Source organism: Pelmatolapia mariae, linkage group LG8 (genome assembly GCF_036321145.2).
Source record: "Pelmatolapia mariae isolate MD_Pm_ZW linkage group LG8, Pm_UMD_F_2, whole genome shotgun sequence".
NCBI classification, from domain to species: domain Eukaryota; kingdom Metazoa; phylum Chordata; class Actinopteri; order Cichliformes; family Cichlidae; genus Pelmatolapia; species Pelmatolapia mariae.
The window spans coordinates 28,934,968-28,962,691 of NC_086234.1; the positions used below are offsets into that span (position 1 = coordinate 28,934,968).

The following is a 27,724-nucleotide window of genomic DNA, read 5'->3' on the forward strand; positions in this document are numbered from 1 at the left end:
ATCATACCAAAGCCAGTTACTGCGGTCACAAACATGACCTTTGTTCAAAATCTCGTCAGAACGGTGCATGAGACCAGGGGATTTACTAGGAAGCATTCCCTGAAAACCCTTATAGATATACAAATAAAATGCATGGTATTTGATTGGTGCGGGCAGTATGACAGTTGTTCTGATAGTTAAACATAATTCACATGCTAGAGAGAGTTCATTAAAAGGGTAGCATAATACTGAGTTCTGGTTATACCTTGGGGGTATTAATTTAGAGTCATTTAGTTTAATGTAGTTAAACCACCACATGTAGCATAAATAGAGCTAATTAGCCTGGAGGAGGTTGTTATCATGTAATCTTTATTTTGTACCTATTTGATATTAATTCATTTAAGGTATCTGTGTACTTTTGCATGGGCATATTTTAGGTCATCGCATATGTAGTAGAGGAATTTAGGGTTAATAGTTGCAGGGTAAGGTGAAAGGACTAAGACAAAATAGTGAAAAACACAAAAAAAGGGGGAACTGTTGGGATTATTGTTCTTTACCTTTTATTCTAGATTAACAAGCACACACATACACACCTAAACACAAATATAACCTCATATAGGCACGAGCACACAGACAGAGATATGCACCCCCACCTATACACACTGACACACATCACCTCATATCAGCATAGAACACACAGGATTGACACAGGTGTGAACATACTGTTAGACATATAAAGAACTTTCATCTTTGGGCATGTTTGAGGTTCAATGTAGAGTTCTGGTTTCTGTAATCATAAAGTTGTTATAAGAGGTGAGCATACATCATATGTGGACTTGCAATGTCTCTGTAATGGCGCCAGCAGGTCAGGTCAGAAAGCACCCAGCAAAGAGTAGTGATTTCCTATCTTAGAGATAACTTTGTGTTATTAGATGTATGGAGGTATAAATGTGCAGAGGCTTTTTTAATTAATTAATTAATTTTTCAATCAGTGGTGCCATAAGGGTTAGGATGAGTGTTTTAGGGTTAGCACCTTGTATCTTTTTTATGTACCATGTGGACACTCCAGAATGTTGTTATATTCAGATTGGACAATCTGCAAAGGGCCTGAAAATAGGTGGATGGATCTTTGTTGGAAAAAAAAAAAAATCAAAGTATTTGATATATGAAGCTAAAATTTCAAAGCAATCATGCATGCTCAAATTTTCAAAGATAGTTTAGAAAACATTCTAAAAACATGATGATTTGAAATGGTGATCCAGATGTTGAAAATGAAAAATATGCACATTTTTAACAAAAATTATTTTCTGAGTTATCAGTACCATCTCGAATCCTCAGAAATTTGTTCCATTTGCCAAAAAAATTTAAGTGGGTTGAAAAACATTTCTTGAAAAGTTGATATTTGAAGCTTTAGACAACTTTAGACAACATGTTTTTGCAAATCTGAGACGGAAGACAATTTTTTTATGCAAATCAGAGAAGGTCAAACAGAAGGCCCATGCTGATTTGATATTAACCCTGCTGTCATTTTCTATTTTTATCCATTTTAGTCTGATGTTACTGCCAGTAAAAGTAGGTTTTAGGCATAAATTTGTACAACCTTTTCTTTCACAAAATGCTTTTCATGTGATATCAGCCCAGGGTGTTAACTTAAGGAAGCTTATCATGAAAGAGGAAAAAAAAATCAAATAACATAAGGATAAGTAAGAAGGATCAGAGTTTTATTCCATTACTATTTGAAGCTTATTTTATTCCGATTTGCCACTTTAAAGTAATACGTAAACCATCCATATAAAACACTATTTTTAAATTCCTTGAAATTTTATGTGGAAAGATTACTGAACTAGACCTAAACAACCGGGGGTACAATTGATTAAAAAAAACAAAAACAAAAAAAACCCCCTCCTGAAACAACACAAACAGGCCGAACAACAACATGAATAAAACAGGTTTTGGTCTGCATCTTGGACCCATTACCTCCATCACTAATGAACTAACAGACTATATTAAAGAGGCCAGTCATTTTGGAATTTTTGGAAGTGAATGTCAAACTTGACTGTCAAACCATGCAACACTTGACTGACATTTTTAGCTTTCTTGGTAGCAACATAGTGCACCAAAAGCTTCTTTGAAAGACCGAAGAAATAAATGCATAGGTTGAAAGAAAAATCATCCTAATGATTTGTCATTAAATTTAGACTCAAACAATGACTCACAACAATTTATTTTCTTGGGTGTTTTAGACAGGTAACTACGAAAAGGTGCAGCTCATGTTATGATGTAAGTATGGTACAGGGAAATCCTGATAAGAAAACTGTAAACATTATGATACATTTTTCAATTATAACTATATTTGGGGGAAAAAAAAAATATTCAGACCAAGAATTTTTTTCCCCTTCCTTCACAAACATAAAATAATGTAACTCGTTTATAAGGTTTATTGTTAACTATACAAATAACAGCTTCATGTCCTTGAGTACAGAATAATAAAAAATACAAAAGTCCCTTAAACTAGAACTATGATTTACAAAAATGACACATGACAAGCCAAATGAATTCTAAAATTACCTGAGGAATTCAATCCAACTCGACATACAACCTTTGCTTATGTTTCTTTTGTTCAGCCAGTGCTCTTAACACAACCCTAATTACAGTGTACCATTTTCACAGTTCAATTTGACATCTGCATGTATGACAAATCATGCATGCAGTGCATCATTTACCAGAATATGCACCTATTAAAAGAAACTATGACTCAAGAATATATATTTAAATTTACAGAGAACATACAGAGAACAAACTAATAGTGGAAGGCTGTTAATGCGCAAATATACAATATACAACCAGCAGCAGAACAACAGTTCCACTCAGGAGAACATGTCCACCCATCTTAATGTGGTAGAAAAATTTCAGAATAGTTTATTCCAGTCTCTAGTTGCCTCCATGAGATGCCTCTGACCGTGGCCAATCCAATCTTCTTGACTGCTGAAGAGCCGACCACAAAACCAGCAGTCAAACATTACTTGCTCTTCTCTACAACCTGATAAAGTTTTTACAACCTCATACTTCTTTTTGCTTTTTTTTTTGAGTTTCAGTTTAAGGAGGAATCGCTCCCGGACAGAACTCTGAACCGGTCGAGATTTTGGATTGTCGAAATGACATGCGTCTTTGGTTGAGGAATTCTTCCCTTGGGTGCCAAGCTCTAAGAGTGCTTGGACTGTTTTTTGAGACAGAGAGACCTTAGTGACAGCACCTTTGTACCTATTTACTACCTTCATGATGTTGGCCACTTCAGGAATGTCAGCATCTGGATGATTGAGCACCACTACAGGCTGGTTTCTACTAGGGCATTTGATGTGCTGTAGAGAATTCAATGGGGCAAGTCTAAGTGTCCGTTCTACCTCTTTGGCTACAGGTTTCCATAACAGAGTCTCTTTCTCAGTTGGTGGTTTACTCAGGAATCTTCTTGCCTTGTGCACTGCTCCTGGAAGTTCGTCAAATAATGCTTTCCTGCGCCTTTTCCTTTGGCTTGGAGGCCGAATTGGCCTTGGGGCGAGGACAGGTTTCTCTGATTCACACAGTTGTTGTGCCTTTATAGTTGTCTGAGAAGGTGAACTGCAGGAATCAATGACATCTTTTTGTTTGGTATTTTGAATGGTGATCAACTTTTTTATTCCAGTGGAAGCAGCTGCATTAGTTTTGTTTGCCGACACCAGGAAACACTGAGTCTGCGGTCTGGTGGCCAAAAACAAAGGTTGATTATTTGAGGTGGGAGTGCCATTTGTAAGAAGGCTACTAGTGGGTGTGACAATTTTAAATATAACTTTGTTTCCAGAGCCCTCATTCGTCTGGCTGCAATGAGTTCCATTGTTTGGTTCTTGGTTGTTCAACAGTAGGCTTGATTTGGGTTGAGAAATGTACCGCAGCAAGAAGGCTTGCCGACCAGTCTGCAGTGCGCCGGGTTTGTCTGTACTACTCACTGGCATCGCTAGCACCGGCCGTGAGTTAAGTGGGAGCTGGGCACTTGCCAGTCTGAGGGTAGGAGTATTAGGGGCCTGGACAAAAGGAACAGACCTTTGTACTAAGTAGCACGTTGACTGAGACTTTGCAGTTTTGTCTGAAGTTGTATTTTGTGATGTGCTTGAAAAGAGTACAGGGCATTTTAAACCTGCACTGTTAATAAGGTAGTGATTTAAACCGGTACCAAAACCTGGTTGAACACCAGAAAGAAGAGCTGTCCCTTTTTCAGCAGTTCCAGGTTTTATTGCTTGTACACCTATCCTTTTGCTGTCTGGATTTAGACCTGTGGTTTTACTTGAACTTTCAATGTAAGACACATTGATTTGAGGCTTTGCAGAATTTGTTATGAGTTTAAAGCCTGGGGTAGCCTTGACCTGCACTGGCATTGCGAATTGGTTCTCACTAGTCCTAGTCAGGAGTACTGGCTGATTAGCCTCTGGTAGCTGAAGAATTCGCACAGTTCTTTTTGTTGGTTTTAAAGAATCATTGTTTGCACTTGAAGAACCCGTTCTTTCCTTGTTAAGCTGTTGGGTAATGATTGCATCAGAATGTTCTTCCACAAAATTGCCAAGGGATGTTAAACTACTCGTAGGCTGTCTTTTAGATATCGGAATGGTCTCTTCCTCAATTTTGACAATATTGAAGTCTTGGAGCACTACATCGGGATTTTCTTCTGTCAGAGGACCATCAACATTAGATATACACTCATCAACTTCAGTGTCACTATTTGCACTTCCTGTGCATTGTTCTGGTAATCCTGCTGATGTCAAGTTGAAGTGTGATGATTTAGAGGTATGTCTTTTATTTGCTGAGTTATCATCCAAATTATTCTCCAAGTTTGGGGTGATGTTTGATGAAATGTTGAAAGCATCCTTCGAATAATTGTGAAAAGTAAATACTTCTTGGTTTGGTGAGTCCTGAATACATTTCTCCGAGCCAATGGCATTTTCTCTGCAGCTAACTGAATTTGGTGGAGACAGCTGTGATGGGCAACATGATGTATGTTTTGCATTTTCCTGTCTGTTTTTATGTACAATCTCAGTTCTAAACCTATCATTTTTATCTGAAGAAATGTGGAATGACTGATGTCCATTTTCCATAGTGTTAAAAGCAGAATTCCCTTTGTGCTCATCAGTTAGGCTGCAAATGCTGTCAGGTGCGGATAGCTCATTTACAGCTTTAGGCTCCTCGTCGATCTTTCTAAAGATGGGTTTGGGAAGCAGTGTATCTTGAGCAAACTTTGAAGGTGAAGATAAACCACTGACCTTAACAGAACACACTGTTGCAGGGTGGCTGGAAACACCATGGCAGTTTCTACAAGGACTGGAAGTTTGGGTAACTGACTTACTTTTCAAGTTCATTTGCTCCATAGAGTTTGTTTCATTTGGATGATGTGCCTGATCCAACTCATTTCTTGTGGGACACGAGGCATCTGCACAATTTAATGATGTATCTAATATAGCATTTGTTTGTTCTCCAACACTTTCAATATGTGGAGTTGAACTAAGGGCCCCGACTGATGTTTCCTCCTCCTCAATTTTTACTTTAACTGCCAAAATATCCTCTTGATCTATCTGTATGCAAGATCCACTTCTTGGTGAAACAGCTAAGCACTGTGATGTCGAGCTCCTGCTATCAGAACAAAGCTCATTCTCAGAGTTTTTACTTTTATCAAACACAGAATTTAGTGTGGAGAAGCCCCCTTCAGCAACGGAATGGTTCTGATCTTGCTTTGTTGTTGGGATTACTTTGAGAACTAAATGTTTTTTTCCGTCGACCATCTTGAATCCCATAACTTTGGTTGTGCAGTTAGGGGGGAGGGAGATTTTGTTCTTAACCATTAGAACAGTCAGTCCGTTAGCATTGTTGTGACTTCCACTATCAGAGGCTGGACAATTCTCACATTCCTCCAAAGTGATTGGTGTTGACTGTTCTGTATTATGGGAAACTTTGCTCAAAGTTTTGTCCTTTTTTGCTACAGTCCCATCAACAAAGTGCTGGGTGTCCTCTAAGGATTTGTCTGACTTAACTAGTTTGCCACTTTGATATTGTTTCGATATCCTTTGAGCCTCCTCTGACTCACTATTCTTTTTAAGCATCAATTTCAAGTTCACAGATGAATTTGCTGGTGAGCCATTGTCTTCTATAGCCTTCCATGCATTTTTTCTTTCTGTCACCTCTTTGTGAACAGCTGCCATGTGTTTTTTAAGGTATTCACTTCTTGCTGCACCATATCCACAGACTTGACATGTGAAAGGAAATGTACCCGTGTGAGCTTTCATGTGCTTCTGGTGATCCTCTTCGTTCAAGCTAATATGTTTGCATTTCAAACACTTCCAATGACTTTCATTATGATGATGGATATGCTGGACAAATGTCCCTGCATCCACAGTTGTAAACTCACACCAGTCACAGCTGAACTGTCCATTTACACTGTGGCACATGATGTAGTGTCTAGTAAGCAAAAGAAGAGAGTACTGCGCATCATCATTACAAAGTTCACATGTAACCAGAGTATTTCTGTGCTCAATCCGATGGCGCTGAAGAGCAGGGAACTCATTTGTGACGAAATCACATAAATCACAAGGGTATGTAGGAAGGGTTCCTCTGTGAACTGCTCTAAAATGTTTAAGAAGGTCATTGGGGCTAAAAGTACAGTTATCTTTACAAACTGAGCATCCAAAACTCAAAATTTTGCCAGAGAATACAGCCCCCTGTTGAATTTTACAATGGGCTTTGTTAAGAGAGTTTTTATCTTTCCTAGTGGAAGTCCCATTATCCTTAATGGCAGATTCTTCTGCATTACTGAAGAGCGACCCATCTGTTACATCTCTGAAATGCTTATACAGAAAGTCTTTTACTTTTTCCTTTTCATCCTCTATTACAGATTTGTTGCAGTTTTTTGGAGAGTCATATGGTAATCCATCTTCTTCCATTGTTGCAAGTATGAAGGTTTCTGTAAGACATCAAATATATTCTTGATTAATACAAGTAGAGATGCACCAACACACACACACACGCTAATCTGGGACTGGGTAATGGCAGCTTCGCTAACTGCTGCAACCACGTTTAAAAGAAACTTTGAACTTTGTATTTATACCTGCTGTTATGGCAGAGGAAGCCAGAAGTCGTCAAAACCGTAAGCCAAGACTTGATTTTTTCCACATACAGTTTTCGAAGTGTTCCAAAGTCTCCCCCTGTATATCTGTATGTCTTTGAGGTCCTGAGGTGGAATATCATTTAAATCGTGGTATGAAATCAACATTATCATACACATGTCTTCAATCGACATGCAGTAGATCTGCTGTGACATATCAAGTTACAAAAATTGAGAGGTGCACGACTGGCTGACACACCACAAAGTGTTGTGTGTTCTATGCCCGCCAAGATATATGTAATCTCTCCACTGTGTCCTAGGTCAACCCCAGGGCCCCCAGAACAGCTCACCCAGAGGAGTACCGGTTCTACTCTGAGGTCCTCACCCTTTCTCTAAGAGCGTGAGGACCTCAGCCAACCAAAAGAGCCCAGCCAACCTTCAGAGAAAGCTAATTTCTGCTGCTTGTAACCAGTAAATTCACAGCTTCACTTTCACACTTAGCTCTCTTTTCACCACGACAGACTGGTGCCATGACCACATCACTGCAGCTGCAGCCCCAATTCGTAATCTCCTGCTACCCTCTTCCCTCACTTGTGAACAAGATCCCAAGATACTTCTCCTCCACTTGGGGGCAGAAACTTGTCCGTGACCAGGAGTGGGCACTCCACCCTAATCCAGCTGAGGACCATGGCCTCAGACTTGGAGGTCTTTCACATTCACCTGTAAACCACTCTAGTGTGATCTGGAGGCCAGTACCCAACTATATCATCCACAAAAAGTAAAGATGAGCGTCGGAGGTTACCAAGGCGGAAGCCTGCCACCACTTGGCTATGCCTCGATATTCTATCCAAACAATTTATAAACAAACTAATGACAAAGGGCAGCCCTGGAGGAGTTCAGCACCCACTGGAAATGAGTCAGACTTTTTGCAGTCAATGTGGACTGAGCTCTAGCTGTGGTTGTACAGAGATTGAATGGCTTGTAACAATCAGCCAGACACCTCATACTCCCATAAAACTTCCCACAGGATACCCTGAGGGATGCAGTTGAATCCAAATCTACAAAACACATGTAGACTGGCTGGACAGACTCCCAAGAAAAGCCCAGCCACCCGCCTAAATGACTGTAGACCAGTTGCACTCACTCCAATCATTACAAAGTGCTTCGAGAGAGTGGTGCTGGCCTACATCCAGAGCAACATCCCAGACACTCTCGATCCCCTGCAGTATGCCTACTGGCCCAATAGGTCCACATCAGACACCATCGCTGCTGCCCTTCACTATTCCCTCGCCCACCTGGAAAACAAAGGCTCAGACCATCAGGGTACTTTTTGTTGATTACAGTTCTGCCTTCAATCAATACTGTCATCCCACACAAACTCACTCACAAGCTGGCAACACTCGGCCTACACCCCACCCCTATGTGGCTGGCTACAGGACTTTTTGACTGGCAGGCCTCAGTCCGTCAGGATCGGCAACAGGACTTCAGCCAGCATTATTACTAACACTGGAGTTCCACAGGGTTGCGTCCTCAGTCCCATCCTCTACACCCTGTAGACCCACGACTGTGTCGCCTCCAATAGGGATAACACCATACTGAAGTTGGCGGATGACACTGCAGTGATTGGTCGCATCACTGGAGGAGACGAAGTGCCTTATAGGAGAAAGGTGGCCGGTATGGTGTCGTGGTGTGAGGACAACAACCTCACCCTCAACACTGATAAGACAAAAGAGATGATAGTGGACATGAGGAAGAAGAGGAGGCCTCACCAGCCGCTGTTTATCCGGGAGAGTGAAGTGGAGAGGATGAGCAGCTTTAGATACCTAGGCATCTACATCATTGAGGACCTCACCTGGACACTGAACACCACACAGCTGGTCAAGAAGGCTCAGCAGTGGCTGTATTTCCTGAGGAGGGTGAGGAAATTTGGTATGTCAGCCAAGATCCTCAGCAGGTTCTACAGCTGCATTGTGGAGAGCACACTGACCAGCTGCATCACTGCATGGTACGGCAGCACTGCTGCCACGGACTGCAAACGCCTGCAGAGAGTGATAACAACTGCGGGGAGAAGATCATCAGGACCCCGCTGCCCTCTCTGCAGAGCATCTACCATCGCAGAGTCCAGAGGAGAGCTGCCTCCATCCTCAAAGACCCCACAAACCCTCAGCACGGACTGTTCACACTTCTGCCCTTGGGACGAAGGTTTAGAAGTGTGAAATCTACAACATCCCGACTCAACAACTCCTTCTTCCCCACTGCTATCAAAGTCTTGAACAGCTGACCTATTTTAACAGTAATAATAATTTTTGCACATCAGGTCATCTCACATAAAAAGGATATTAAGCTCATAGCTCTTTTGCACATAAATCTATTTAACACTTAAATTTTTTTTTTGTCTCCACTTATTTATTCCTGGTATTTGTATTTAATCTATGTGTACATATTAACCATCTGCATATGGACAGCAGAGAAAGAATTTCACTGTACAGAGAAATGCTTTTTCTTTGCACACATGACAATAAACCCTTTCAATCTTGATCACTCGAATATCCTCAAGAGGATAAAGAGTGTTGCCCTTAGTGTTGGGCAATATGAGGAAAATCCAATATTGCAATATTTTGGGATATATCGCGATACACGATTAATATTGTGATGTGTCTTGAGCCCCGGCACCCCCAGATCATGAATATTTGAAACTCTTAATTTTTAGTCCTCTCACCACACAGTTATATCCTCAAATGTTATACTCTTAGTGTGGTTATATTTATTTCAGGATGGCATCAAATATCAGTTTGTTTGTTTTTTAAGTACTGGTATACAAATAACAAATAAATCCAATACTGTGACATCACTATCACACAATGTGCCTCAAAGCTTATTAATGACATTAAACCTATATTTCTTTGGACATTTGCTGTGTTTTCACTTATTTTCACTGACCTATGAATAATCATCGGCATGATATACAATCTGCCCTGAAATTCATGTTAAGAAGTATTTTAGAGTTTACTTGGTCTAAGTAAAATACAGCTATATAACCAGCAAATTCCTTACATTTTTGATGCATCAATTCCAATTACAGATACCATTTTTTTGTTTTTTGAGCAGAAAATGGTTTCAAAATTGGATGGCTTAAGAGAGAATGACCCTGGCACAAGCAATCCGTCATGGATTGGCTTCCCTAGAGCCTGGACATCGTCAACATTTATGAAGCAGTGTGGGATTGTCCAGGATGACTCAGAACTTAGACAGACAAACCATCTAAATTCACATTATGCTATTTGCATCTCCATTATGTAGTCTGTGGATCGCAATAACGATTACTCCAAAAATATTCTTTTGCAAATGAGAAAATTATTTCATCAAAAACTGATAGTCAATTCATTAAGCACTGGGAGACAAACACAAACCAACAAATAAAACATGTCATACCTCAGGTTAACAGCATTAGGTAAGAATTAATGACATTATATAACCAGTTATTGTTACCTGTGCTCCTTTGGGAAAACCTTAACCAGTGTTCTGAAGAAAAGGAGTTTGTAGTGTGATCCCAATGTCTGGAAGACAGAGGCATACAATCACAAAAACAATTTCAACAACAATCCTTACTATTAACTTTAATAGTGTTATTAATAACCATGCGTGTTCTGTATATCACGAGTATAAATCAGTTGTTTCAGTTTCTTTTGGGACTTCTTCACATTAAAAACTATTTTATAATAAGAAAAAAAACAATTGTCCTACTGACCATGAACTGCTGTTTGTATTCTTCTACATGGCATACAGTACAGGCAAACATGACACCCCACAGGTAGTCAAAGTGAAACACAAATCTAATCTCTCTCTTTAGACCTACGTCTATGTTTGTGCGTGCATTATTCTGCATTACCCCACCGCCCACCCTAATTAATCTTCACATCCTCCCTCTTGTCATTGTTCATACAGCCCCAGGGTGGTGGACATCAGGTGAAGACCAATGTTCACTGTGAGTTATTTTCATGTCTTATACCATCATCATTATACTGGAGGTGGCTGTTGGTCACTCGACTCCTGATTCTATATCATATCCCCTCTTAATAATGAACTGACTTAGGGGGTTGAGGCCAATGTAAAACAACAGCAGGGACACAGCATCACCTTGGTGTATTCCACACCTGATGGTAACTTGAGCCATTGCCTTGGAGTTGACCTTTAAGCCCCTTTTCCATTAGGACCTACTCGGATCATCTCACCATGAATCAACTCAGATCATTTGGTTTTCCATTAGAATTCAGTACTATCTAATGTGCGTGGTTGCCGTCATAGCAGCGCTCCTGAGCATCTTGCGATGTAATTAGCATAGGACACGAACGCTACAACAAAGATGGATATTGAGGCGACATGTATCCGGTGCTCAGTCTGTAGCTTTTCATCAGTTGTTTGTAGCCATTTCCCTTGTTGTCGGGTTTAAAAAAAAAAAGAAAAAAAAAAAAAGGTAGTTTTCATTTTTGTGAACGAGACGCTCTCATGTATAATTGAGTGACACTACTGACCAGCCAATCGCTGGCATGCAGTCTGACGACGTCACATTTTAGTACCTGCTCTGATTGCTTGGAACCCGGGCCGAGGTGGTACTAAAAAACAAAAAAACAAAAATAGTACCTGGAACCAGGTACTATGACTTAAAGGAAAACCCTGAAAACCATACTGCATCGATCTGAGTAGGTACTAATGGAAAAGGGGATTTAGTGTTGTGTTACACACTGAGATCCAGATGAATGTCATTAGCACAACATTAGCCTTGTACAGTGCCAAGCACCCCAGTATCCATGTGTGGGTCACTGACTCGCATGCTTTCTTGTAGCCAATCCAGGTGGTGCTCCTACTTGGCTATCTGAGAGGAGCTGCTATGTTGTGAAGAGGCAGGTAATTGCCTCTCTTCACTATATTTTTAAAATCTTTACACACACACACACACACACACACACACACACACACACACACACACAGAAAATAATTATTGAGAACATCACCAATTATATCTCTAAAGGTATGATTGACATGAAATTCTCGGCAGATATCAATAACAACCAATCAAATCCACACATGCAGAGAAATCAAACCATAGATGTCCATAAATTAAGTCATGGAATTTACTTTGGATTGGTCACAGTATCCCACCTGGGGCTCTTGGTATTCCCGATGGTGCAGAGATATGAAACAAAAGCAGGGATGCAGAGCTGGCTAGCTCGTCCAGCTGCGAAAACAACGACATAAGCCACCACTTCTATCCATCAACCTCACCAATCCCGGATCCATTGAGGGAGGGAGGGGAACCCCCAAAAAACAAAAAAAAAACCAAACAGCTGCTACAATCAGAAATCTACTGCAACTGCTTTGTCTGGGAGTGTTGTCTATTGATTGAATCCTGGCTCCCGTCAAAAATCCCAGATACCTCAGTGGAGCTACTGGGCCGGACATTACACCCCCAGGACTGCAATAATGTCTCCGGTAAGGGAAGGGGCGGTGGACTCTGTGCTTATATGCTTCAGGGCTGGTACCATAACAGCAGAATTATAGACAGTCACTGCTCACCGGACTTATAGACCACGTCCATTCAGTGCAGGCCCTTTTATCTACCTCGCGAGCGAATATTAGCCAAAGTTACCATTGGTTACATCCCCCAATGCTAACGTTAGCTCAACACTCAATCACCATTTCAAACAGAAGAGAGGTTACCCAGACGGCATCCATATTGCTGCTGGGGACTTTAATAAGCCATATTTGAAATTTGTACTCTCTAAATTCCACCAACATTTTCAGTGTCAGTGTTCAGTGATCACGGTTTTCAGGACCCTGGACCTATACAGTAACATAAGGAAACAAACTCCTCCAAGCACCTGGGTCATTAAAACATGGCCAGATGATGCTCTTCTCCAGCTATAGAACTGATTTGATCTGACAGACTGGTACATCTTCGAACAGCACGACCTGGAGAGCTTCACTCAGTTCTCTATACAGCACTGCCAGAGCCAGGCTGAGGAGGGGCATAAAACAGGCCAAAGAGGCCTACATGAGGAGTATTCCTAACTGACAACCCCCACCATGTGTGGAGAGGCATCCAAGCCCTCACCGACTGCAAAAGCCAGAGACTCCAACTGCCAACAGCATCCTCATGATCATAGAAGAGTTCAACAACCCCCTGGATTATGACGTCAGGAGGACACAGAGTGCTGAACCCCAGGAGAGCTGTCAGCCAGCCCAACACTGTGGGAAAAACCTGCACGGACCAACTGACAAGGATCCTCATCAGGTTGTTTAACTTTCCTGACCCTATGCCATCGTTCCCACCTGTCTGACGGCCTCCACTATCATTCCCATCACCAAAAAGACTGGTATAGACAGCGTCAATGCCTACAGATCTATAGCCCTCACGTCTGTAGTCATAAAGTGTTTAGAGCTGGTAGTTCTCAGCACATCAGAGGCAGTCTTGCCCCTCCCTTTCATCATGTGTTCAATAATTTTTTTCCTGTGTCATTTAATTGGGTATATTATTATACATAATTTATGGACATTGCATGGGTGGATTGGATGGTAAGAAAAAAAATATATACACAAAATTGGTGACATATTCAATACTTATTAAGTTGTGGGCCACATATGCCTATCCTCCTCCATGCTTCACGATGGGAACCACGCATGTAGGGGCCATGGCTGTGTCCAAATTCAGGGGCTGCATCCTTCGGAGGCTACATCTGTAGGCCGATTATGTCACAGCGAGGAGACAAAGGCTGTCCAAATTCGTAAGCTGCTCGAAATGCGGCCCACAAATGCGTCCTCCTTTTCCCCAGATTTGAAGGACGGGTCTGTGTATCCTTCATGGTCCACCCTATTCCAGGATTCATTGTGAATCAAGGGTTGAAGAAATTTAGGGGGGAAAAAATGGCGGATGGTCGAAGCAAAGCGGTCCAGAAATAAACTTTTAAAAGTAAATACTGGGTTTTATCTCACCAAAATATCCAGCCAACCAAATGTTAGCATAGCAAAGAATCTTAAACAGTTATATTCAACTAACCTTCGGCTAAGTTACGTGATGTTAGTGATATCACCACTTAATGCGGCTTGGGTCATACGAGCTTTGGTTGGTTAGTCAGTTCAATTTTCTACTGAAGCTGGGTCTGTTTGGCAGTGTGGAGACAAACGTACTTAAAAATTAATAAACCGAGCAGACGGTTCACTCTTTAAGCTAAGTGTATTTACAGGGACCAAACATCTAATCCGTGAACTGTCGTAAGGAAACAGACTAAACCATGCTGTGCTGAAGTTAGAGTTAAAAGAGGTCTCATCCTGTATAAACCACTAATAATAAGACAGACATGGAGACATCCTCCTCCTGTTCCTGTGCTATTTTTGTTATGCTTATATCATACAACCTGAGCCTGTCACCTTTGTTATAAGCCCAATATTTCTGCAGGATTTTATGTCCTTTATCTAAAATATATTTAGTTAAAATATTTCTTTTTCAGTTGGATTGTACTTGTGGAGCTCTTTTAAATAAAAAGCTGAAAGAATTGAGAAAAGTTGTAAATTCAGAAAGGGTCTAAGTATTTTTTAAGGATGTCTTGTTTCTGTATCATCTCCTGTTAGACCCTCTTACCCAAAAATCAGCATATTTAATGCTCTGATACCTTCAACATCTTAAATTATATTGCACATTTTTCTCTTCCAATAAATTTCACTGTTTGTCTTCCATTTTATCTGAAACATATAATGTTTAAATCTTTTTAGTTTATTTTCGGGATATGGGATATTGTCCTTAAATATAACTAAAGCCTTCAGACAATGGTCACTGTATATTAATATTTGTCTGTTAGACAGTCACACAGGTATAAATGACAGAAGCTGGACGTCGTAGGCTAGCCCCTTCAATTTAATGGCCTTGCATTTCCGGTCTTCGCGGCCTACCTGGTCTACGTAGGCCAGGTCCTTCGAAGGATGCAGCCCCTGAATTTGGACACAGCGCATGTGTTCATCTTTTTTTGTTGCATAAAGAAACAGCGGGTGGAAGCAAAGATCTCAAATTTGGACTCATCAGACCAAAGCACAGATTTCCACTGGTCTAATGCCATTCCTTGTGTTTCTTGGCCCAACAAATCTCTTCTGCTTGTTGCTTTTCCTTAGTTGTGGTTTCTTAGCAGCTATTTGACCATAAAGGCCTGATTTGCACAGTCTCCTCTGAACAGTTGATGTAGAGATGTGTCTGGTGACTGAAACTATCCTCAGCAGCAGAGGTGACTCTTGGTCTTCTTTTCCTGTGAGCTAGTTTTGCTGTAGCGCCTGTTTTTCGTCTGCACTTGGGGACACATTCAAAGTTTTATCAATTTTCTGCACTAACCAACCTTCAGTTCTTAAAGTAATGATGGACTGGTGTTTTTCTTTACTTAGCTGACAGAATTCATACTATGGGAAGAACCAAAGAGTTGTCAGATACGGCTGTCATCTGTTTACCAACCCGACTTCTGCACAACATAGTTGATGGTCTGAACCCATTAAAAATGGCAAAAAAATTCCACAAATGAACCCTGGCAAGGCACATCTGTGAAGTGAAAACCATTTCAGGTGACTACATTATGACGTTCATTGAGAGAAGGCCAAGGGTCTTCAGTCTTGTCAACAAAAAAACCCAAAACAAAACAAAACACAACACACACACACACACACAAATCAAAGGGTTGCTACTTTGAGGAATCTAAAATATAAGACATATTTAGGGTTATTTATCAACTTCTTTTTTTGCTACATAATTCCATGTATCTTGCTTCATATATTTGATATCTTCTATATGTATCTACAACGTAGATAGTAGTTTACAAAAGAAAAAAGAAAATAAGAAAAAGAATCCAGGCACACACCGCTGGAATTGACTACAAGAAAGCCTATGACTCAATGCCCACACATGGATCCCGGAATGCCTAGAACTGTACAAGATCGGCAGGACCCTTGGAGCCTTCATCAGGAACTCAACAGGGATGTGTCAAAGAACACTAAAGGCCAAATCCAAACCAATTGCACAGGTCACTATCAAGTACAGGATTTATCAAGGAGATACTGTTCCCAACTGCTAGTCTCGGCTTGTGCAGAACAGCACAAGCCGAAATCCCCTCAGTGAGATCATTGACGAGACCAGCTACAGATACCGACTATGGAATGCAGCAATTGTCAATTGTCATATAGATGACATCAAGCTGAAAGCCAAGAGTGAACAAGACATCAGTTCACTCATCCACAACACAAAGATCTACAACAACAAAATCAGAATATAATTTGGACTGGAGAAGTGTAGTCAGATGATAACAAAAACAGGGAAGATAGTCAGAACTAAAGGGATTGTACTACCAGAAGGCAACTTGATCTCCACCCAACAGAGTAGAGCTGGGCGATATGACCCAAAATTCATATCTCGATATTTTTTAGCTGGATGGCGATATACGATATATATCTCGATATATATTTTTTTAAACCATGAATTTTTTTTTTTAAAGCCATAAGGTAAGAACAAAAAGAGTTTAGTCAAAGCTGTGTCCCAGATGTCACTCAGGCACTTTTATTAACATACAGCGTAGATGTACATGAAGAAATTACTCAAAAATAAATTATCAGCATTTATTAAATAATAATGCTCCATAAATAAAAGAACACAATGTTGTTTTTGTGCATAACAAAAAGCTCACAATTGTGCAGTCAAAATGTAAACTAACAGACGCTGAGCATAATAACAAAGACAGACAGATTTCACAGCTGCTCTATTCCCAAGTTCTACTGCGTGACTGACAGCCTTGAGTTTGAAATCCTCTTTGTAACCGTGTCTCTTAACAGGTGCCATTTATGGTCCTTATACACACACAATACGGTAATATTACGTTGAAGCACAGTACGTATCACTCCGCGAGGCTCCACTACGGTAGCCGTAATGCTCCGACAATCCATCAAGCGGTGCAGCGTCGTAGCTTACCAAAGTCGCACTAAAACATTTTTTGACAGATTGCTGGGCGCCGTGTACCACATAAAAACGGTTCGCGGTCAGTAAGCACAACCAGAATTCATACATGAGGTGCACTGTCGATTTTTGAGAAAATGAAAGGATTTTAGGTCATGCAGCCCCTGAGGGCTGCATGTCGTTAGCGTGGTTAGCTCGTTAGCGCGGTTAGCTCGCTAACACGTTGACGCCGTCCAGCCTCACGCACGGGGCGATCCGCAGTAACTCGTTAATGGAGATTTGCCGTGTTCATCTTGTCGTTGCCTGCAGGTGAAGCTATGGGGGAGGGGGAGTTGTGTTCAGTGAAGGAGAGGCGAGGCCCAGTAACGCAGCGTAGAGACAAATATGGACGAAAGAGAGGCAAACTTGCGGCTCCACAAGTATAATTATAACGTAACATAGACTATATCAATATAAACGATATTGTCACATCTTATATCTCGTATGATAATATATCGATATTTTTAAAAAACTCGATATATTGCCCAGTCCTAACAATGACACATCTGGATCACTAGTATGTACAGCCTGGGGGCACTCTGTGTGATGTGATGGTTAGTAATACTGGAGCAGCAGAGGAGACAGTCCTATCTCCATTCCTGTTTACCTTGTACATCCTCAGATTTCAAATGTGAAACAGTGAAACATGCCACCTGCAGAAGTTCTCTGATGATACTGTAGTGGTTGGGTGTATTAATGGTGGGCAGGAGTCGGAGTACAGGGAGTTGGTGAGAAACTTTGTGGAGTGGTCCGGAAGAAATCACCTCACTTGAGAATGTTAGCAAGACAAAAGGTTGACTTCCGATGGGAAAAAAAAAAAAAAATGCTGCGACTAAGCCAATCAAGATCATGGGTGAAGAGGTGCAAACAATGACAGCTACAGGGACTTTGGCGTTCACCTGAATGACAGACTGGATTGGAGGACCGACAGCGATGCTGTGCACAAGAAGGTGATGAGCAGACTTTATTTTCTAAGATCGCTTAGATCCTTTAATGCAGGGGTCGGCAACCCTGGGCACGCGTGCCAGGGATAACTGATGGCACGACCATATGCCCGATGGTGATTTTTCATTTTTATGGGCCGATGATTTCTATTTTTTTTTTGTAACGGTATAAACAATGAAAGGTGGTGGACTGGCCAGATGCTGGCAGATGTGTAAAAATAACTCAGTTGTTTGGTGGTGGTTTCTATGGCGGAGCTTCCACAGAGGCCAGCAGGTGGATGAGGGAAAGGGGAGGCAGGAGGAGAAGAGACTCGAGGTGGCCGCCGGTCCGAGTGTCAGGTGAACTGAACTTCAGGTAAGAAGTTATGACCTGCAGTCTATCTGGGTCAGATATAAACCAAGTTTAGGTGTAGTTTATTTTCGTTGTGCTGACTTTTTACAGTCAGTTACAATAACTCGTACTGCGTACTAGCTAGCATGACGGAGTTTCTATACAGCTGGGTGGGTGCTATGATGTTACTGATAGTGAACTATATTTTACTCATAAGGTTAGTAGAGTTGCAAACCGTCCCGTAAAAAATGGAAACGTCCCGTATTCAGAGAAAATATTACGCATTTCGTATTGAGCTGAAAATGAACATGATTGTCCCATACTTCAGCTAGAATGAAAAAGCTGGATTTATTCTGTGTCTTTACGCTGTCAGCTGCCTCTTCTCTCATTCACTCCCCCTCCTGTTGCTACTTCTAGTGCTGGGCGATATGGAAAAAATATTTATCACGATATGAATTATTTTATATCACGATAACGATATATATCACGATATACCACCTGACCTGTGGTCATCTGGAAAGTATGCAGTCTGTAAACAGCGAGTGGAGAGTTTTGAGTTACTGTAAAGTATGTCGCAAATCCGGGTGCACGTAAAGCAGCACCATGTTGCAAAACCACAAGACAGTTTCTTTGTGAAAAATATCATTTTTTATACTTTATTTTCTCTTGCATAAAGTTAAGAGTATGTGTAGTGAGAAGACAACACTAATATATTTGCACAGGCTATTTAACCCTTTAAGACCTACCATAGAACCAAGTCCGCCAGAGCTTATCTTTACATTTATTTATTTTGAGTGTCTTCATAGTTTTATTTTTGAGATACACAAATTTTTATATATAAATGAAAATAAATATTATAATGCAAATTTGCAAAAAACAGCATGTGCATCAAAATAAACTATTTCCAACAGTCTAATTTGACTTCTAAGCATCCCAGAAACGATACAGAAGAGCATAAAGTCAAACATGACTTTTAAAAACACCAACATAGACTTTGAAGCTTAAAAAACTACATTTTCCGCAAAAGTGACGTCACTTCCGGTTTCGGACAGGTAATGGCGGACATGCGATAGTTCGCGCTGACTTATATTCCAACATAGGAAGTGTTATGAACAGCTGATCGGATCGGCAAAGCCTGTTTCTGGAATATTATGTTTTTGTTGCTGCAAGTCTGGAATATTATTTTTTTGTTGCTGGAAGTGCTTTTTATGCAATTTTTGCAAAGCTATATGTGGAAGGAAACCGTGACCTAGGGCAAGCTAATGGAATAAGATGTAAGTACAACTCCTACGGCTTCATATGCAAAAAAAAAAAAACATTATTGCGCTACCTTACGTGGTTACAGTTCTACAGGGATTTAAAAATAGTTAGGGAAAACGGAGTGTGCCTGCTCCGACCGGTTGTAAAGGGTTAATGATATATTTTATGTAATAATTTGTAAAATTCGGGTTAGAAACGATAGAAACGATAGAAGACAAATGGCACGATAGACACTTTTCTATCGTCCACACGATATATATCGTCATATCGCCCAGCACTAGCTACTTCAATCATGAAACTGATCAATGATCAGCTGATCGGCTTTCCTGTCGCAAGTCCCGTCTCGCTTGTTTGTTTATCACCCACTTTGCGCCAGAAAGAGGAAACCAGCAGAGGTCGCGTTAAACAACAGCAGCATGTTTAAGCCTGATCAGCTGTTGTTAGAATTTATTTAATATTAATTTCTAGTATCAGCTGATGTTTGCTGGAGCCACAGCTGTAAAACCTGCTGGTCATGATGTCGGTTTGGATATGTGGTGAGAGGGAAACATTAAGATGAAACCAGGAGATGTCCTTACTGAATCATCAGAGCTGAACAGGTGATGGAGAAACAGGTTCACCTTTTAGGTGACATGAATGAGTTGAAAGGAAGTTATGAACTGTTTCTGAGAGACAAATAACACCAGCATCCTTTTCTACGTAGCTGACAGCTGGTAACTGTGCAGGGGTGGGTCTAGCAAAGTTTTGCCAGGGGGGCCAGGTAGGGCATTAACAGGGAAAGGGGGGCACAAAGAAATACTTTTCTTTCTTGTTCTCATTTAAAATGTCTAGCTTTTAATAAATAATTATCTGAATCTTACAACCAAGTTTTTATCTGACGTAAAATGTATAGAAATCATACATATACCAACAAGACAGCATACATCACTGTCACAACAGCGTCTGTTTTCATTCAAAGGCTTTATGGCTTTTCCTATACCTGGTGGGCCGGTCTCTAGTCAAAAAGCCCGGGAAGGGCAGGGCAATATGGCCAAAAATATTTATCATGATATACATTTTGAAATTTGCAATAACGATATAACTGACGATATAATTGACGCGAGACAAAATACTTTAAAACTCCACAACTTTATTGGTGCAAAAAAACCCCATCAATGTATTTTCACTGAAACAAGCAGCTGTTTTTCATGTGCATTAAAGCTATATAAAAATTTTACAGTGCAAATGCAAATTCCTTGCTGACAGTTTAACAAAAAGGCATTTCCAGTGGAAATGGGCTGACATATCCTGAGCATATAATATCCACAAACCTTAAACGTAGCTTAGCAAAGTTGTATTAAAACATGTTTTGACAGATTTTCGAGCGCCGTGTAGCACATAAAATCGGTTCAAGGTCAGTAAACACAACCAGAATTCATACATAAGGCGCACCGGATTATAAGGCGCACTTCAAAGGATTGATTTTAACAGCGACTTATTTTCCAAAAAACACGGTAATAACGACGGCCCGCTAGCATGCTCTACCAAAAATTGTGCTTTGGTGTGTATCTGACGGACGAAAGCCAAACCAGTTCCACACCACTGAACCATTTTTACAAACCAATTCTGGGTCCGTTTCATTCAACTATCCGCTTTCGCCCTTCTCATTCTCTGTCGCCACCATGCGTTTTCTGCCATGTGCGTATGAAAACAAAGGCCATGCGCATTTTACTCATATTCTATCGCGATATTTCATTTTCTTAACATTGCCCAACATTATACCAGTATTACCGTGAATGGTATGATATGGCCCAGCCCTATACCCGGGCCCATTTTTTGTCCCAGTCCAGCCCTGGGCACGACACGCAGTGAGTTAATCTGAGAAGGTGCATTAAAAAAAAAATAAATGGCCGGGCCAGCGGTGCACATCGCAAATTAGCTCGAATAGACACATTAGTTGTGATGCTTCTTAATGACGGTATCTTAGCTAACAACCCCAACTACCAGATTCAATTTGTAATTGGCTAAAAATAACTTCGCCTACCGGTGAGAGGGATGTTGCTAGCTGGCAGTTTTTTCAAGCGATGTTGAAATTTCCACATTCCAACACTTCAAATGCTTCAGGAGCTGTCCGCTCAGCGCAGCATCAGCACCACGGAAATACACGGATACATCCGTACTCAAGACAGAATTCACTATGTGTTTTTGGGACTTTCAGGTGTATGGACCAACGTTTTCTTTTTTGATCAAACCAGAAAGCTTTAATGAGCAGCTGGATTTGTCTCGCATTAACTGACTGGACACAGAGGACATCGAAATGCAGCTGATTGAACTGAAAAGCTAGACTCTGTGAGGATCAAAGTTTGCAGAACTACGAACGCAGCTGGAATCCATAGCTGTGCGTGTTCATGGAGCTTGCATTTTCACCTGCTGGACATCATTACCTGACAAGTTTAACTGTCTTCAGAACATTGCAGAGGCCTTATTGACAGTATTTGGCTCTACATATCTGTGTGAACAGATTTTCTCTCATATGAGTGTCCTCAGGTAGCTGTCTGAATGCTGGACACTCGGAGACCTGTGTCTCTGAGTGGGAGACCAGAGATCACATTAACATGTGTCTCTCTTTATTAACAAACATGCCATATTGGCCCAGTTTATTTTTCTTATCATTGTTGTGAGGAGACCATAAATAGCATTTGCATTTTCTGTTGTACAGTTCATTTGCTGTTATGGATAAAAAGTGTCTTTTTTTGTTTCAAAATAGCTGATAACCATTCGCTGATAGCTGCCAACACCTGCGAACAAATATAATTCTATAAAGTTGTTCTATATAGTGTGTAACTGTTCATATAGCGCGTTATTAAATTTATTGCTAATGCAATCATATGGCACATTGACTTCTGAGGAAATTTTAGATGGCACTCATCAGAAAGGTTGCCTACCCCTGCTTTAATGTATGCTGCAAGCTATTGGAGATCTTCTACTAGCCTGATGTAGCATGTGCCATCTTTTTTGCTGTTGTCTTTCGGGAGGGGGGGGGGCTGGAAGCATCATTGATCAGAATTTGGAGATGTCTGAGTCAGTTTGGGACAGGGAGGTCATTCAACAAACTGCACTCCATCATGGACAACCCATTACACCCACTCCACTTCATACTTCTGAGGCAGCAGAACTCCTTCTCGCTCAAACTGACTGAAAATAACTGCCACGCTCTGCACGGACAAGCACCAACATACATCAGTTATCTTTTACATCCCCAGCAGGTCCCTGAGGTCATGTGATCAGGGCTTGCTAGTTGTCCAGCACACAAGGTTGAAAACAAAAGGTGACAGAGCTTTTTGTAACTGTGGCCCCAGACTTTGGAATTCTCTCACATTGAGTTTTAGATTTGTGGACTCAGTCATGTCTTTCAAAAACACACCTAAAAACTCATCTTTTTAAACTTGCTTTTGGATGATTTTTGTTTTTATGTTTTAGCTTCTGTGAAGCACTTTATGATTTTATCTTGAAAGGTGCTGTATAAATAACTTTTACTTACTTTTTACTTACTTATAGAACACTTTGTGACAGGTGAGGACATCGGTTAGGCTTGAGATCCCAAATATATTTTTGTATTATACGTTCATGCAGCTGTTTTTCTTAGATTTATTGTTTACATGTTATTTATTAATGCAATTTGCACTTCCCTCTTGTAAAATGTCAGTCTTAGTTTTATTGTTTTTAAACCATTTCATTTTTACTTCCCTGTTGTTAATCACTAAAATTCCTGCACAATCTTAGTATAAGGCCCTTACCAGGTGCCTGTGAGACTTAAACTGTGTTGTTTCTTTGTTGTATGTAGTAGACTGTACAGAGATTAAAAACACATCGTGTTTAAAAAAAAGTTAACTCAAAAGCTGACAGTCCAGGCAGAGATTGGAGCGTGTGTTATGCTAGTAGCAACTAATGCAGCCTATAAAAGAGAAGTTGCATCCAACAATTTACTTTTTACTTTTTTTGCACAGTGCAACTGTTAGAACGAATACATTCAACACTTGTAATGAACTCTTTTAAAATCCAACAGAATTCTTCTTCACTTATTTCTGATATACACTACCAATCAAAAATTTGGACACCTTCTCATTCAATGTTTTTTCTTTATTCTTACATTTCTTTCTTTTTTTTCTTCTTATGTAGCAAAGAAAATATATATATATATAAATAACTCTAAATACATCTTATATTTTAGATTCCTCAAAGTAGCAACCCTTTGCATTGTTGACAGTGCTGCAAAACCCTTGGCGTTCTCTCGATGAGCTTCATGATGTCGTCACCTGAAATGGTTTTCACTTCACAGGTGTGCCTGTCAGGGTTCATTTGTTGAATTTCTTGCCTTCTTAATGAGGTTGGAACCATCAGGTGTGTTGTGCAGAGGCCAGGTTGGTACACAGCTAGCAGCCCAATTTGGCAACTGTTAGAATTCACATTATGGGAAGAACCAATCAGCTAAGTAAAGAGAAACCTCAGCCCATCATTACTTTAAGAACTGAAGGGCAGCCAGTCTGGAAAACTGCTAAAACTTTAAATCTGTCTCCAAATGCAGTCACAGAAACAGTCAAGCGCTACGATGAAACTCACTCACATGAGGACCGCCCCAGGAAAGGAAGCCCACCTCTGCTGCTGAGGATTAATTCATACAAGACACCAGCCTCAGAAATCACAAGTTAACAGCAGCTCAGATTAGAGCCCAGATAGATGCCACACAGAGTTCCAGTAGCAGACACATTTCTACATCAACTATTCAAAGGAGACTGCGTGAATCAGGCCTTTATGGTCAAATAGCTGCTAAGAAACCACGACTAAGGAAAAGCAACAAGCAGAAGAGATTTGTTTGGGCCAAATTTCTATGTTGTAGATACATATAAAAGATATCAAATATATGAAGCAAGATACATGGAATTATGTAGCAAAGAAAGTTGATAAATATGTCTTATATTTTAGATTCCTCAAAGTAGCAACCCTTTGATTCATTTATCTTTTTTGACAGCACTGGAAACCCGTGGCCTTCTCTCAATGAACATCATGATGTCGTCACCTGAAATGGTTTTCACTTCACAGGTGTGCCTCGTCAGGGTTCATTTGTGAAATTTCTTTACTTCAGAATCGGTTCGAATCATCAACTATGTTGTGCAGAAGTCGGATTGGTACACAGATGACAGCCGTATTTGACAACTCTTTGGTTCTTGCCATAATATGAATTCTGTCAGTTAACTAAAGAAAAACACCAGTCCAAAACTTTGAATGTCCCCAAGTGCAGACGAAAAACAGGCGCTACAGCAAAACTAGCTCACAGGAAAAGAAGACCAAGAGTCACCTCTGCTGCCGAGGATAGTTTCAGCAGAGTCACCAGACTCAGAAATTGCAAGTTAATAGCACCTCAGATTAGAGCCCAGATAGATGCAACACAGACACATCTCTACATGAACTGTTCAGAGGAGACTGTGCAAATCAGGCCTTTATGGTCAATCAGCTGCTAAAAAACCACGACTAAGGAAAAGCAACAAGCAGAAGAGATTTGTTTGGGCCAAGAAACACAAGGAGTGGACATTAGACTAGTGGAAATCTGTGCTTTGGTCTGATGAGTCCAAATTTGAGATCTTTGGTTCCACCAACTGTTTTTGGTGATTGGATGGTCTCTACATGTATGGTTCCCACTGTGAAGAATGGAGGAGGAGGTGTGATGGTGTGGGGGTGCTTTGGTGGTGACACCATTGTGGATTTAGTCAAAACTGAGGGCACACTGAACTAGGATGGCAACCACAGCATCCTGCAGCAACATGCCATTCCATCTGCTTTGCGTTTAGTTCGACCATCATTTATTTTTCAACAGGTCAATGACCCCAAACACACCTCCAGGCTATTTGACCAATAAGGAAAGTGATGTGCCAGATTGCCTGGCCTCCACAGTCACCTGACCTAAACCCACTTGACATGGATTGGGATGAGATGGAGCAAAAAAGGAAGCCAAAAGAGCCAACAAGTGCTCAGCATCTCTGGGAACTGCTTCAACTGTTGGAAAACCATTTCTGGTGACTACCTCATGAAGGTCATTGAGAGAATGCCAAGAGTGCGCAAAGCAGTAATCAAAGCAAAGGGTCGCTATTCTGAAAAATCTAAAACCTAAAACATGTTTTGAGTTATTTCACACAGTTTGGTTTACTACATAATTCAATATGTATTCATTCATAGTTTTGATTGCTTCAGTTAGAATCTACAATGTAAATAGTCATAAAATAAAGAAAATCCATTAAATGAGAAGGTGTGTCCAAACTTTTGACTTTTACTGTATGGGCAGTGGTCCAGGGAAAATAATACAAATTAATGTAACCTTGTAACTGCCACTACAGGGTTACATCAGTGTGCAGCTGACCAGGTCTCACTCAACCTTGTGGATGAGGAAGCCATGTTGGGAGGAAAAATGGCTGCCGTGATTTTATGACTTAGTTACTTCAGTCAAAAAAAGGAGAAAAAAGAAAACCTTTTTGTATTAACACTATACTGACAAATACTTTAAAAAACGTGTATATAGCCCTAGCATAGAGCATGGAAAAATAGTATCAAAACATAATATGCTATACATATAAACCTAGTCAATTTTAATTATGCATTATAAAGTGGACACATGAAAGTAATTCTAATGCCATTTAAAGTGACCAGGATTTCGTTCAACATCATGAATGCAGAGAGGTAGGCTGCTCTATGCTCACAACCCCTTGATGGGCAGATATAGCTTGGGCATGAGAAAAAAAGTTGCACCGTGTCAAAACTATATAACATAGGTAATATAACACGCTGATATGTACAAAATATGACGCTGTACCACAGCTAGAAAGTTCGACATCTTAATATAATTTCTGCGTACTTTTCCGGGTAACTTGCTCTACAGTCGTTTAAGTTTAGGAAACGCGAGGGAGAGCTGCACCAGTGGGAGAATTAAAGGCTGCAAGACGAACAACAACAAAGGAGTCTGCGGTGTACGCGGTGACAGTTTAGCGTACTGTACCCGATTTTTTTTAAATTATTTTTTCCCATTTAGTCGGAAATATACGAGCCACTTCACGACAGGGTTAGTGTCTGTGGAGTTTAATAAGCAGTTATTTTACACCAAAATAAAGCCCCCACCCACGCAAAGACATTCAAAGTTACGGGAAACCAGTTATTTCTTACTATGAACTCGATGGAAGTTCAGGCGGCGTCCCGTCTACGTCCAGCATCATAAAGACAATGTTCAGCTTGAAAAAATACACAACAGAAACATTTGCCTTCTTCCTCTCCTCTCTGTGGATCCACAGCGACGGCGGCCATGACAGTCCATCCGGGTACTGCTGTGTTCTTGACACTCACGTAGAAGCGGATGAATATGTATTGCTTGTAAAGACAGAACTAGTGCCATAAGGGAGGATTTTTTTATTCGTATAAAACACCGTTAAAATCGTGTTCACTAAAATGGAAATTTATTCCATTATACGAGACGCCCGTAGAGGAACCTGCAGCATGAGCCTTACGTCATCTTTGGCCTCAGTGTGTGTGTGTGTGTGTGTGTGTGTGTGTGTTAACCAGATAGGTGGAAGAAGAAGCAACGAGCAGCAATGGCGGATACACGCCATTTCCTGTTCAGTGTGTTGCTTGTTGCTTGAATGCCTTTATTTTCTCCGACACTAGAATGTTTTATGTATAATTCTAAATCTGCAGATGAATCCGTCTCTTTATGATCTCAGTATGATGCACAGATTCCATGTAGGTTATTGACACAGCAGCCCATACAGACATGCAGTAATGGATGAAGCTGAGAAGCTTACAAATGGTTACTTCATTGTCCGCCTGGCACAGGAGCACGGAGCACTGTGTACCGAGCATGTTTCAGATATTACTGTACAGAAGCTCAGTGTGGGGGGTGTAAGTGTGTGGGACTAATTTGTGTCAGCAGAAATAGGTGGATTATTTATTTGTTGATAATTTATGTATGTATGATGCACACTAGCTACATGTATGAGAATATAAACAATTTATCAAATAAGACCAAATTATTATCAGCATTAATATACAGTATATAATAT

At 40.6% G+C, this 27,724-nt stretch overlaps 1 protein-coding gene across 2 annotated transcripts; it reads right to left on the minus strand.

Moving 5' to 3' along the window:
• Window positions 1-458: 458 nt before the first annotated feature.
• On the minus strand, window positions 459-27,176 carry si:ch211-214e3.5 (zinc finger protein 518A). Of its 2 annotated transcripts, XM_063481759.1 has the most exons (4): window positions 26,835-27,176; window positions 10,586-10,653; window positions 7,100-7,222; window positions 459-6,955 (listed from the first exon to the last, which is right to left on the minus strand). In XM_063481759.1, the coding sequence occupies exon 4, from the start codon at window positions 6,933-6,935 to the stop codon at window positions 2,889-2,891; it is 4,047 nt and encodes a 1,348-aa protein (XP_063337829.1). In that variant the 5' UTR covers window positions 6,936-6,955; window positions 7,100-7,222; window positions 10,586-10,653; window positions 26,835-27,176; the 3' UTR covers window positions 459-2,888. The 2 variants fall into 2 exon arrangements, with proteins under 2 accessions (XP_063337829.1, XP_063337828.1); XM_063481758.1 differs by lacking the exon at window positions 7,100-7,222 and having other exon boundaries at window positions 460-6,955.
• Window positions 27,177-27,724: the final 548 nt, after the last annotated feature.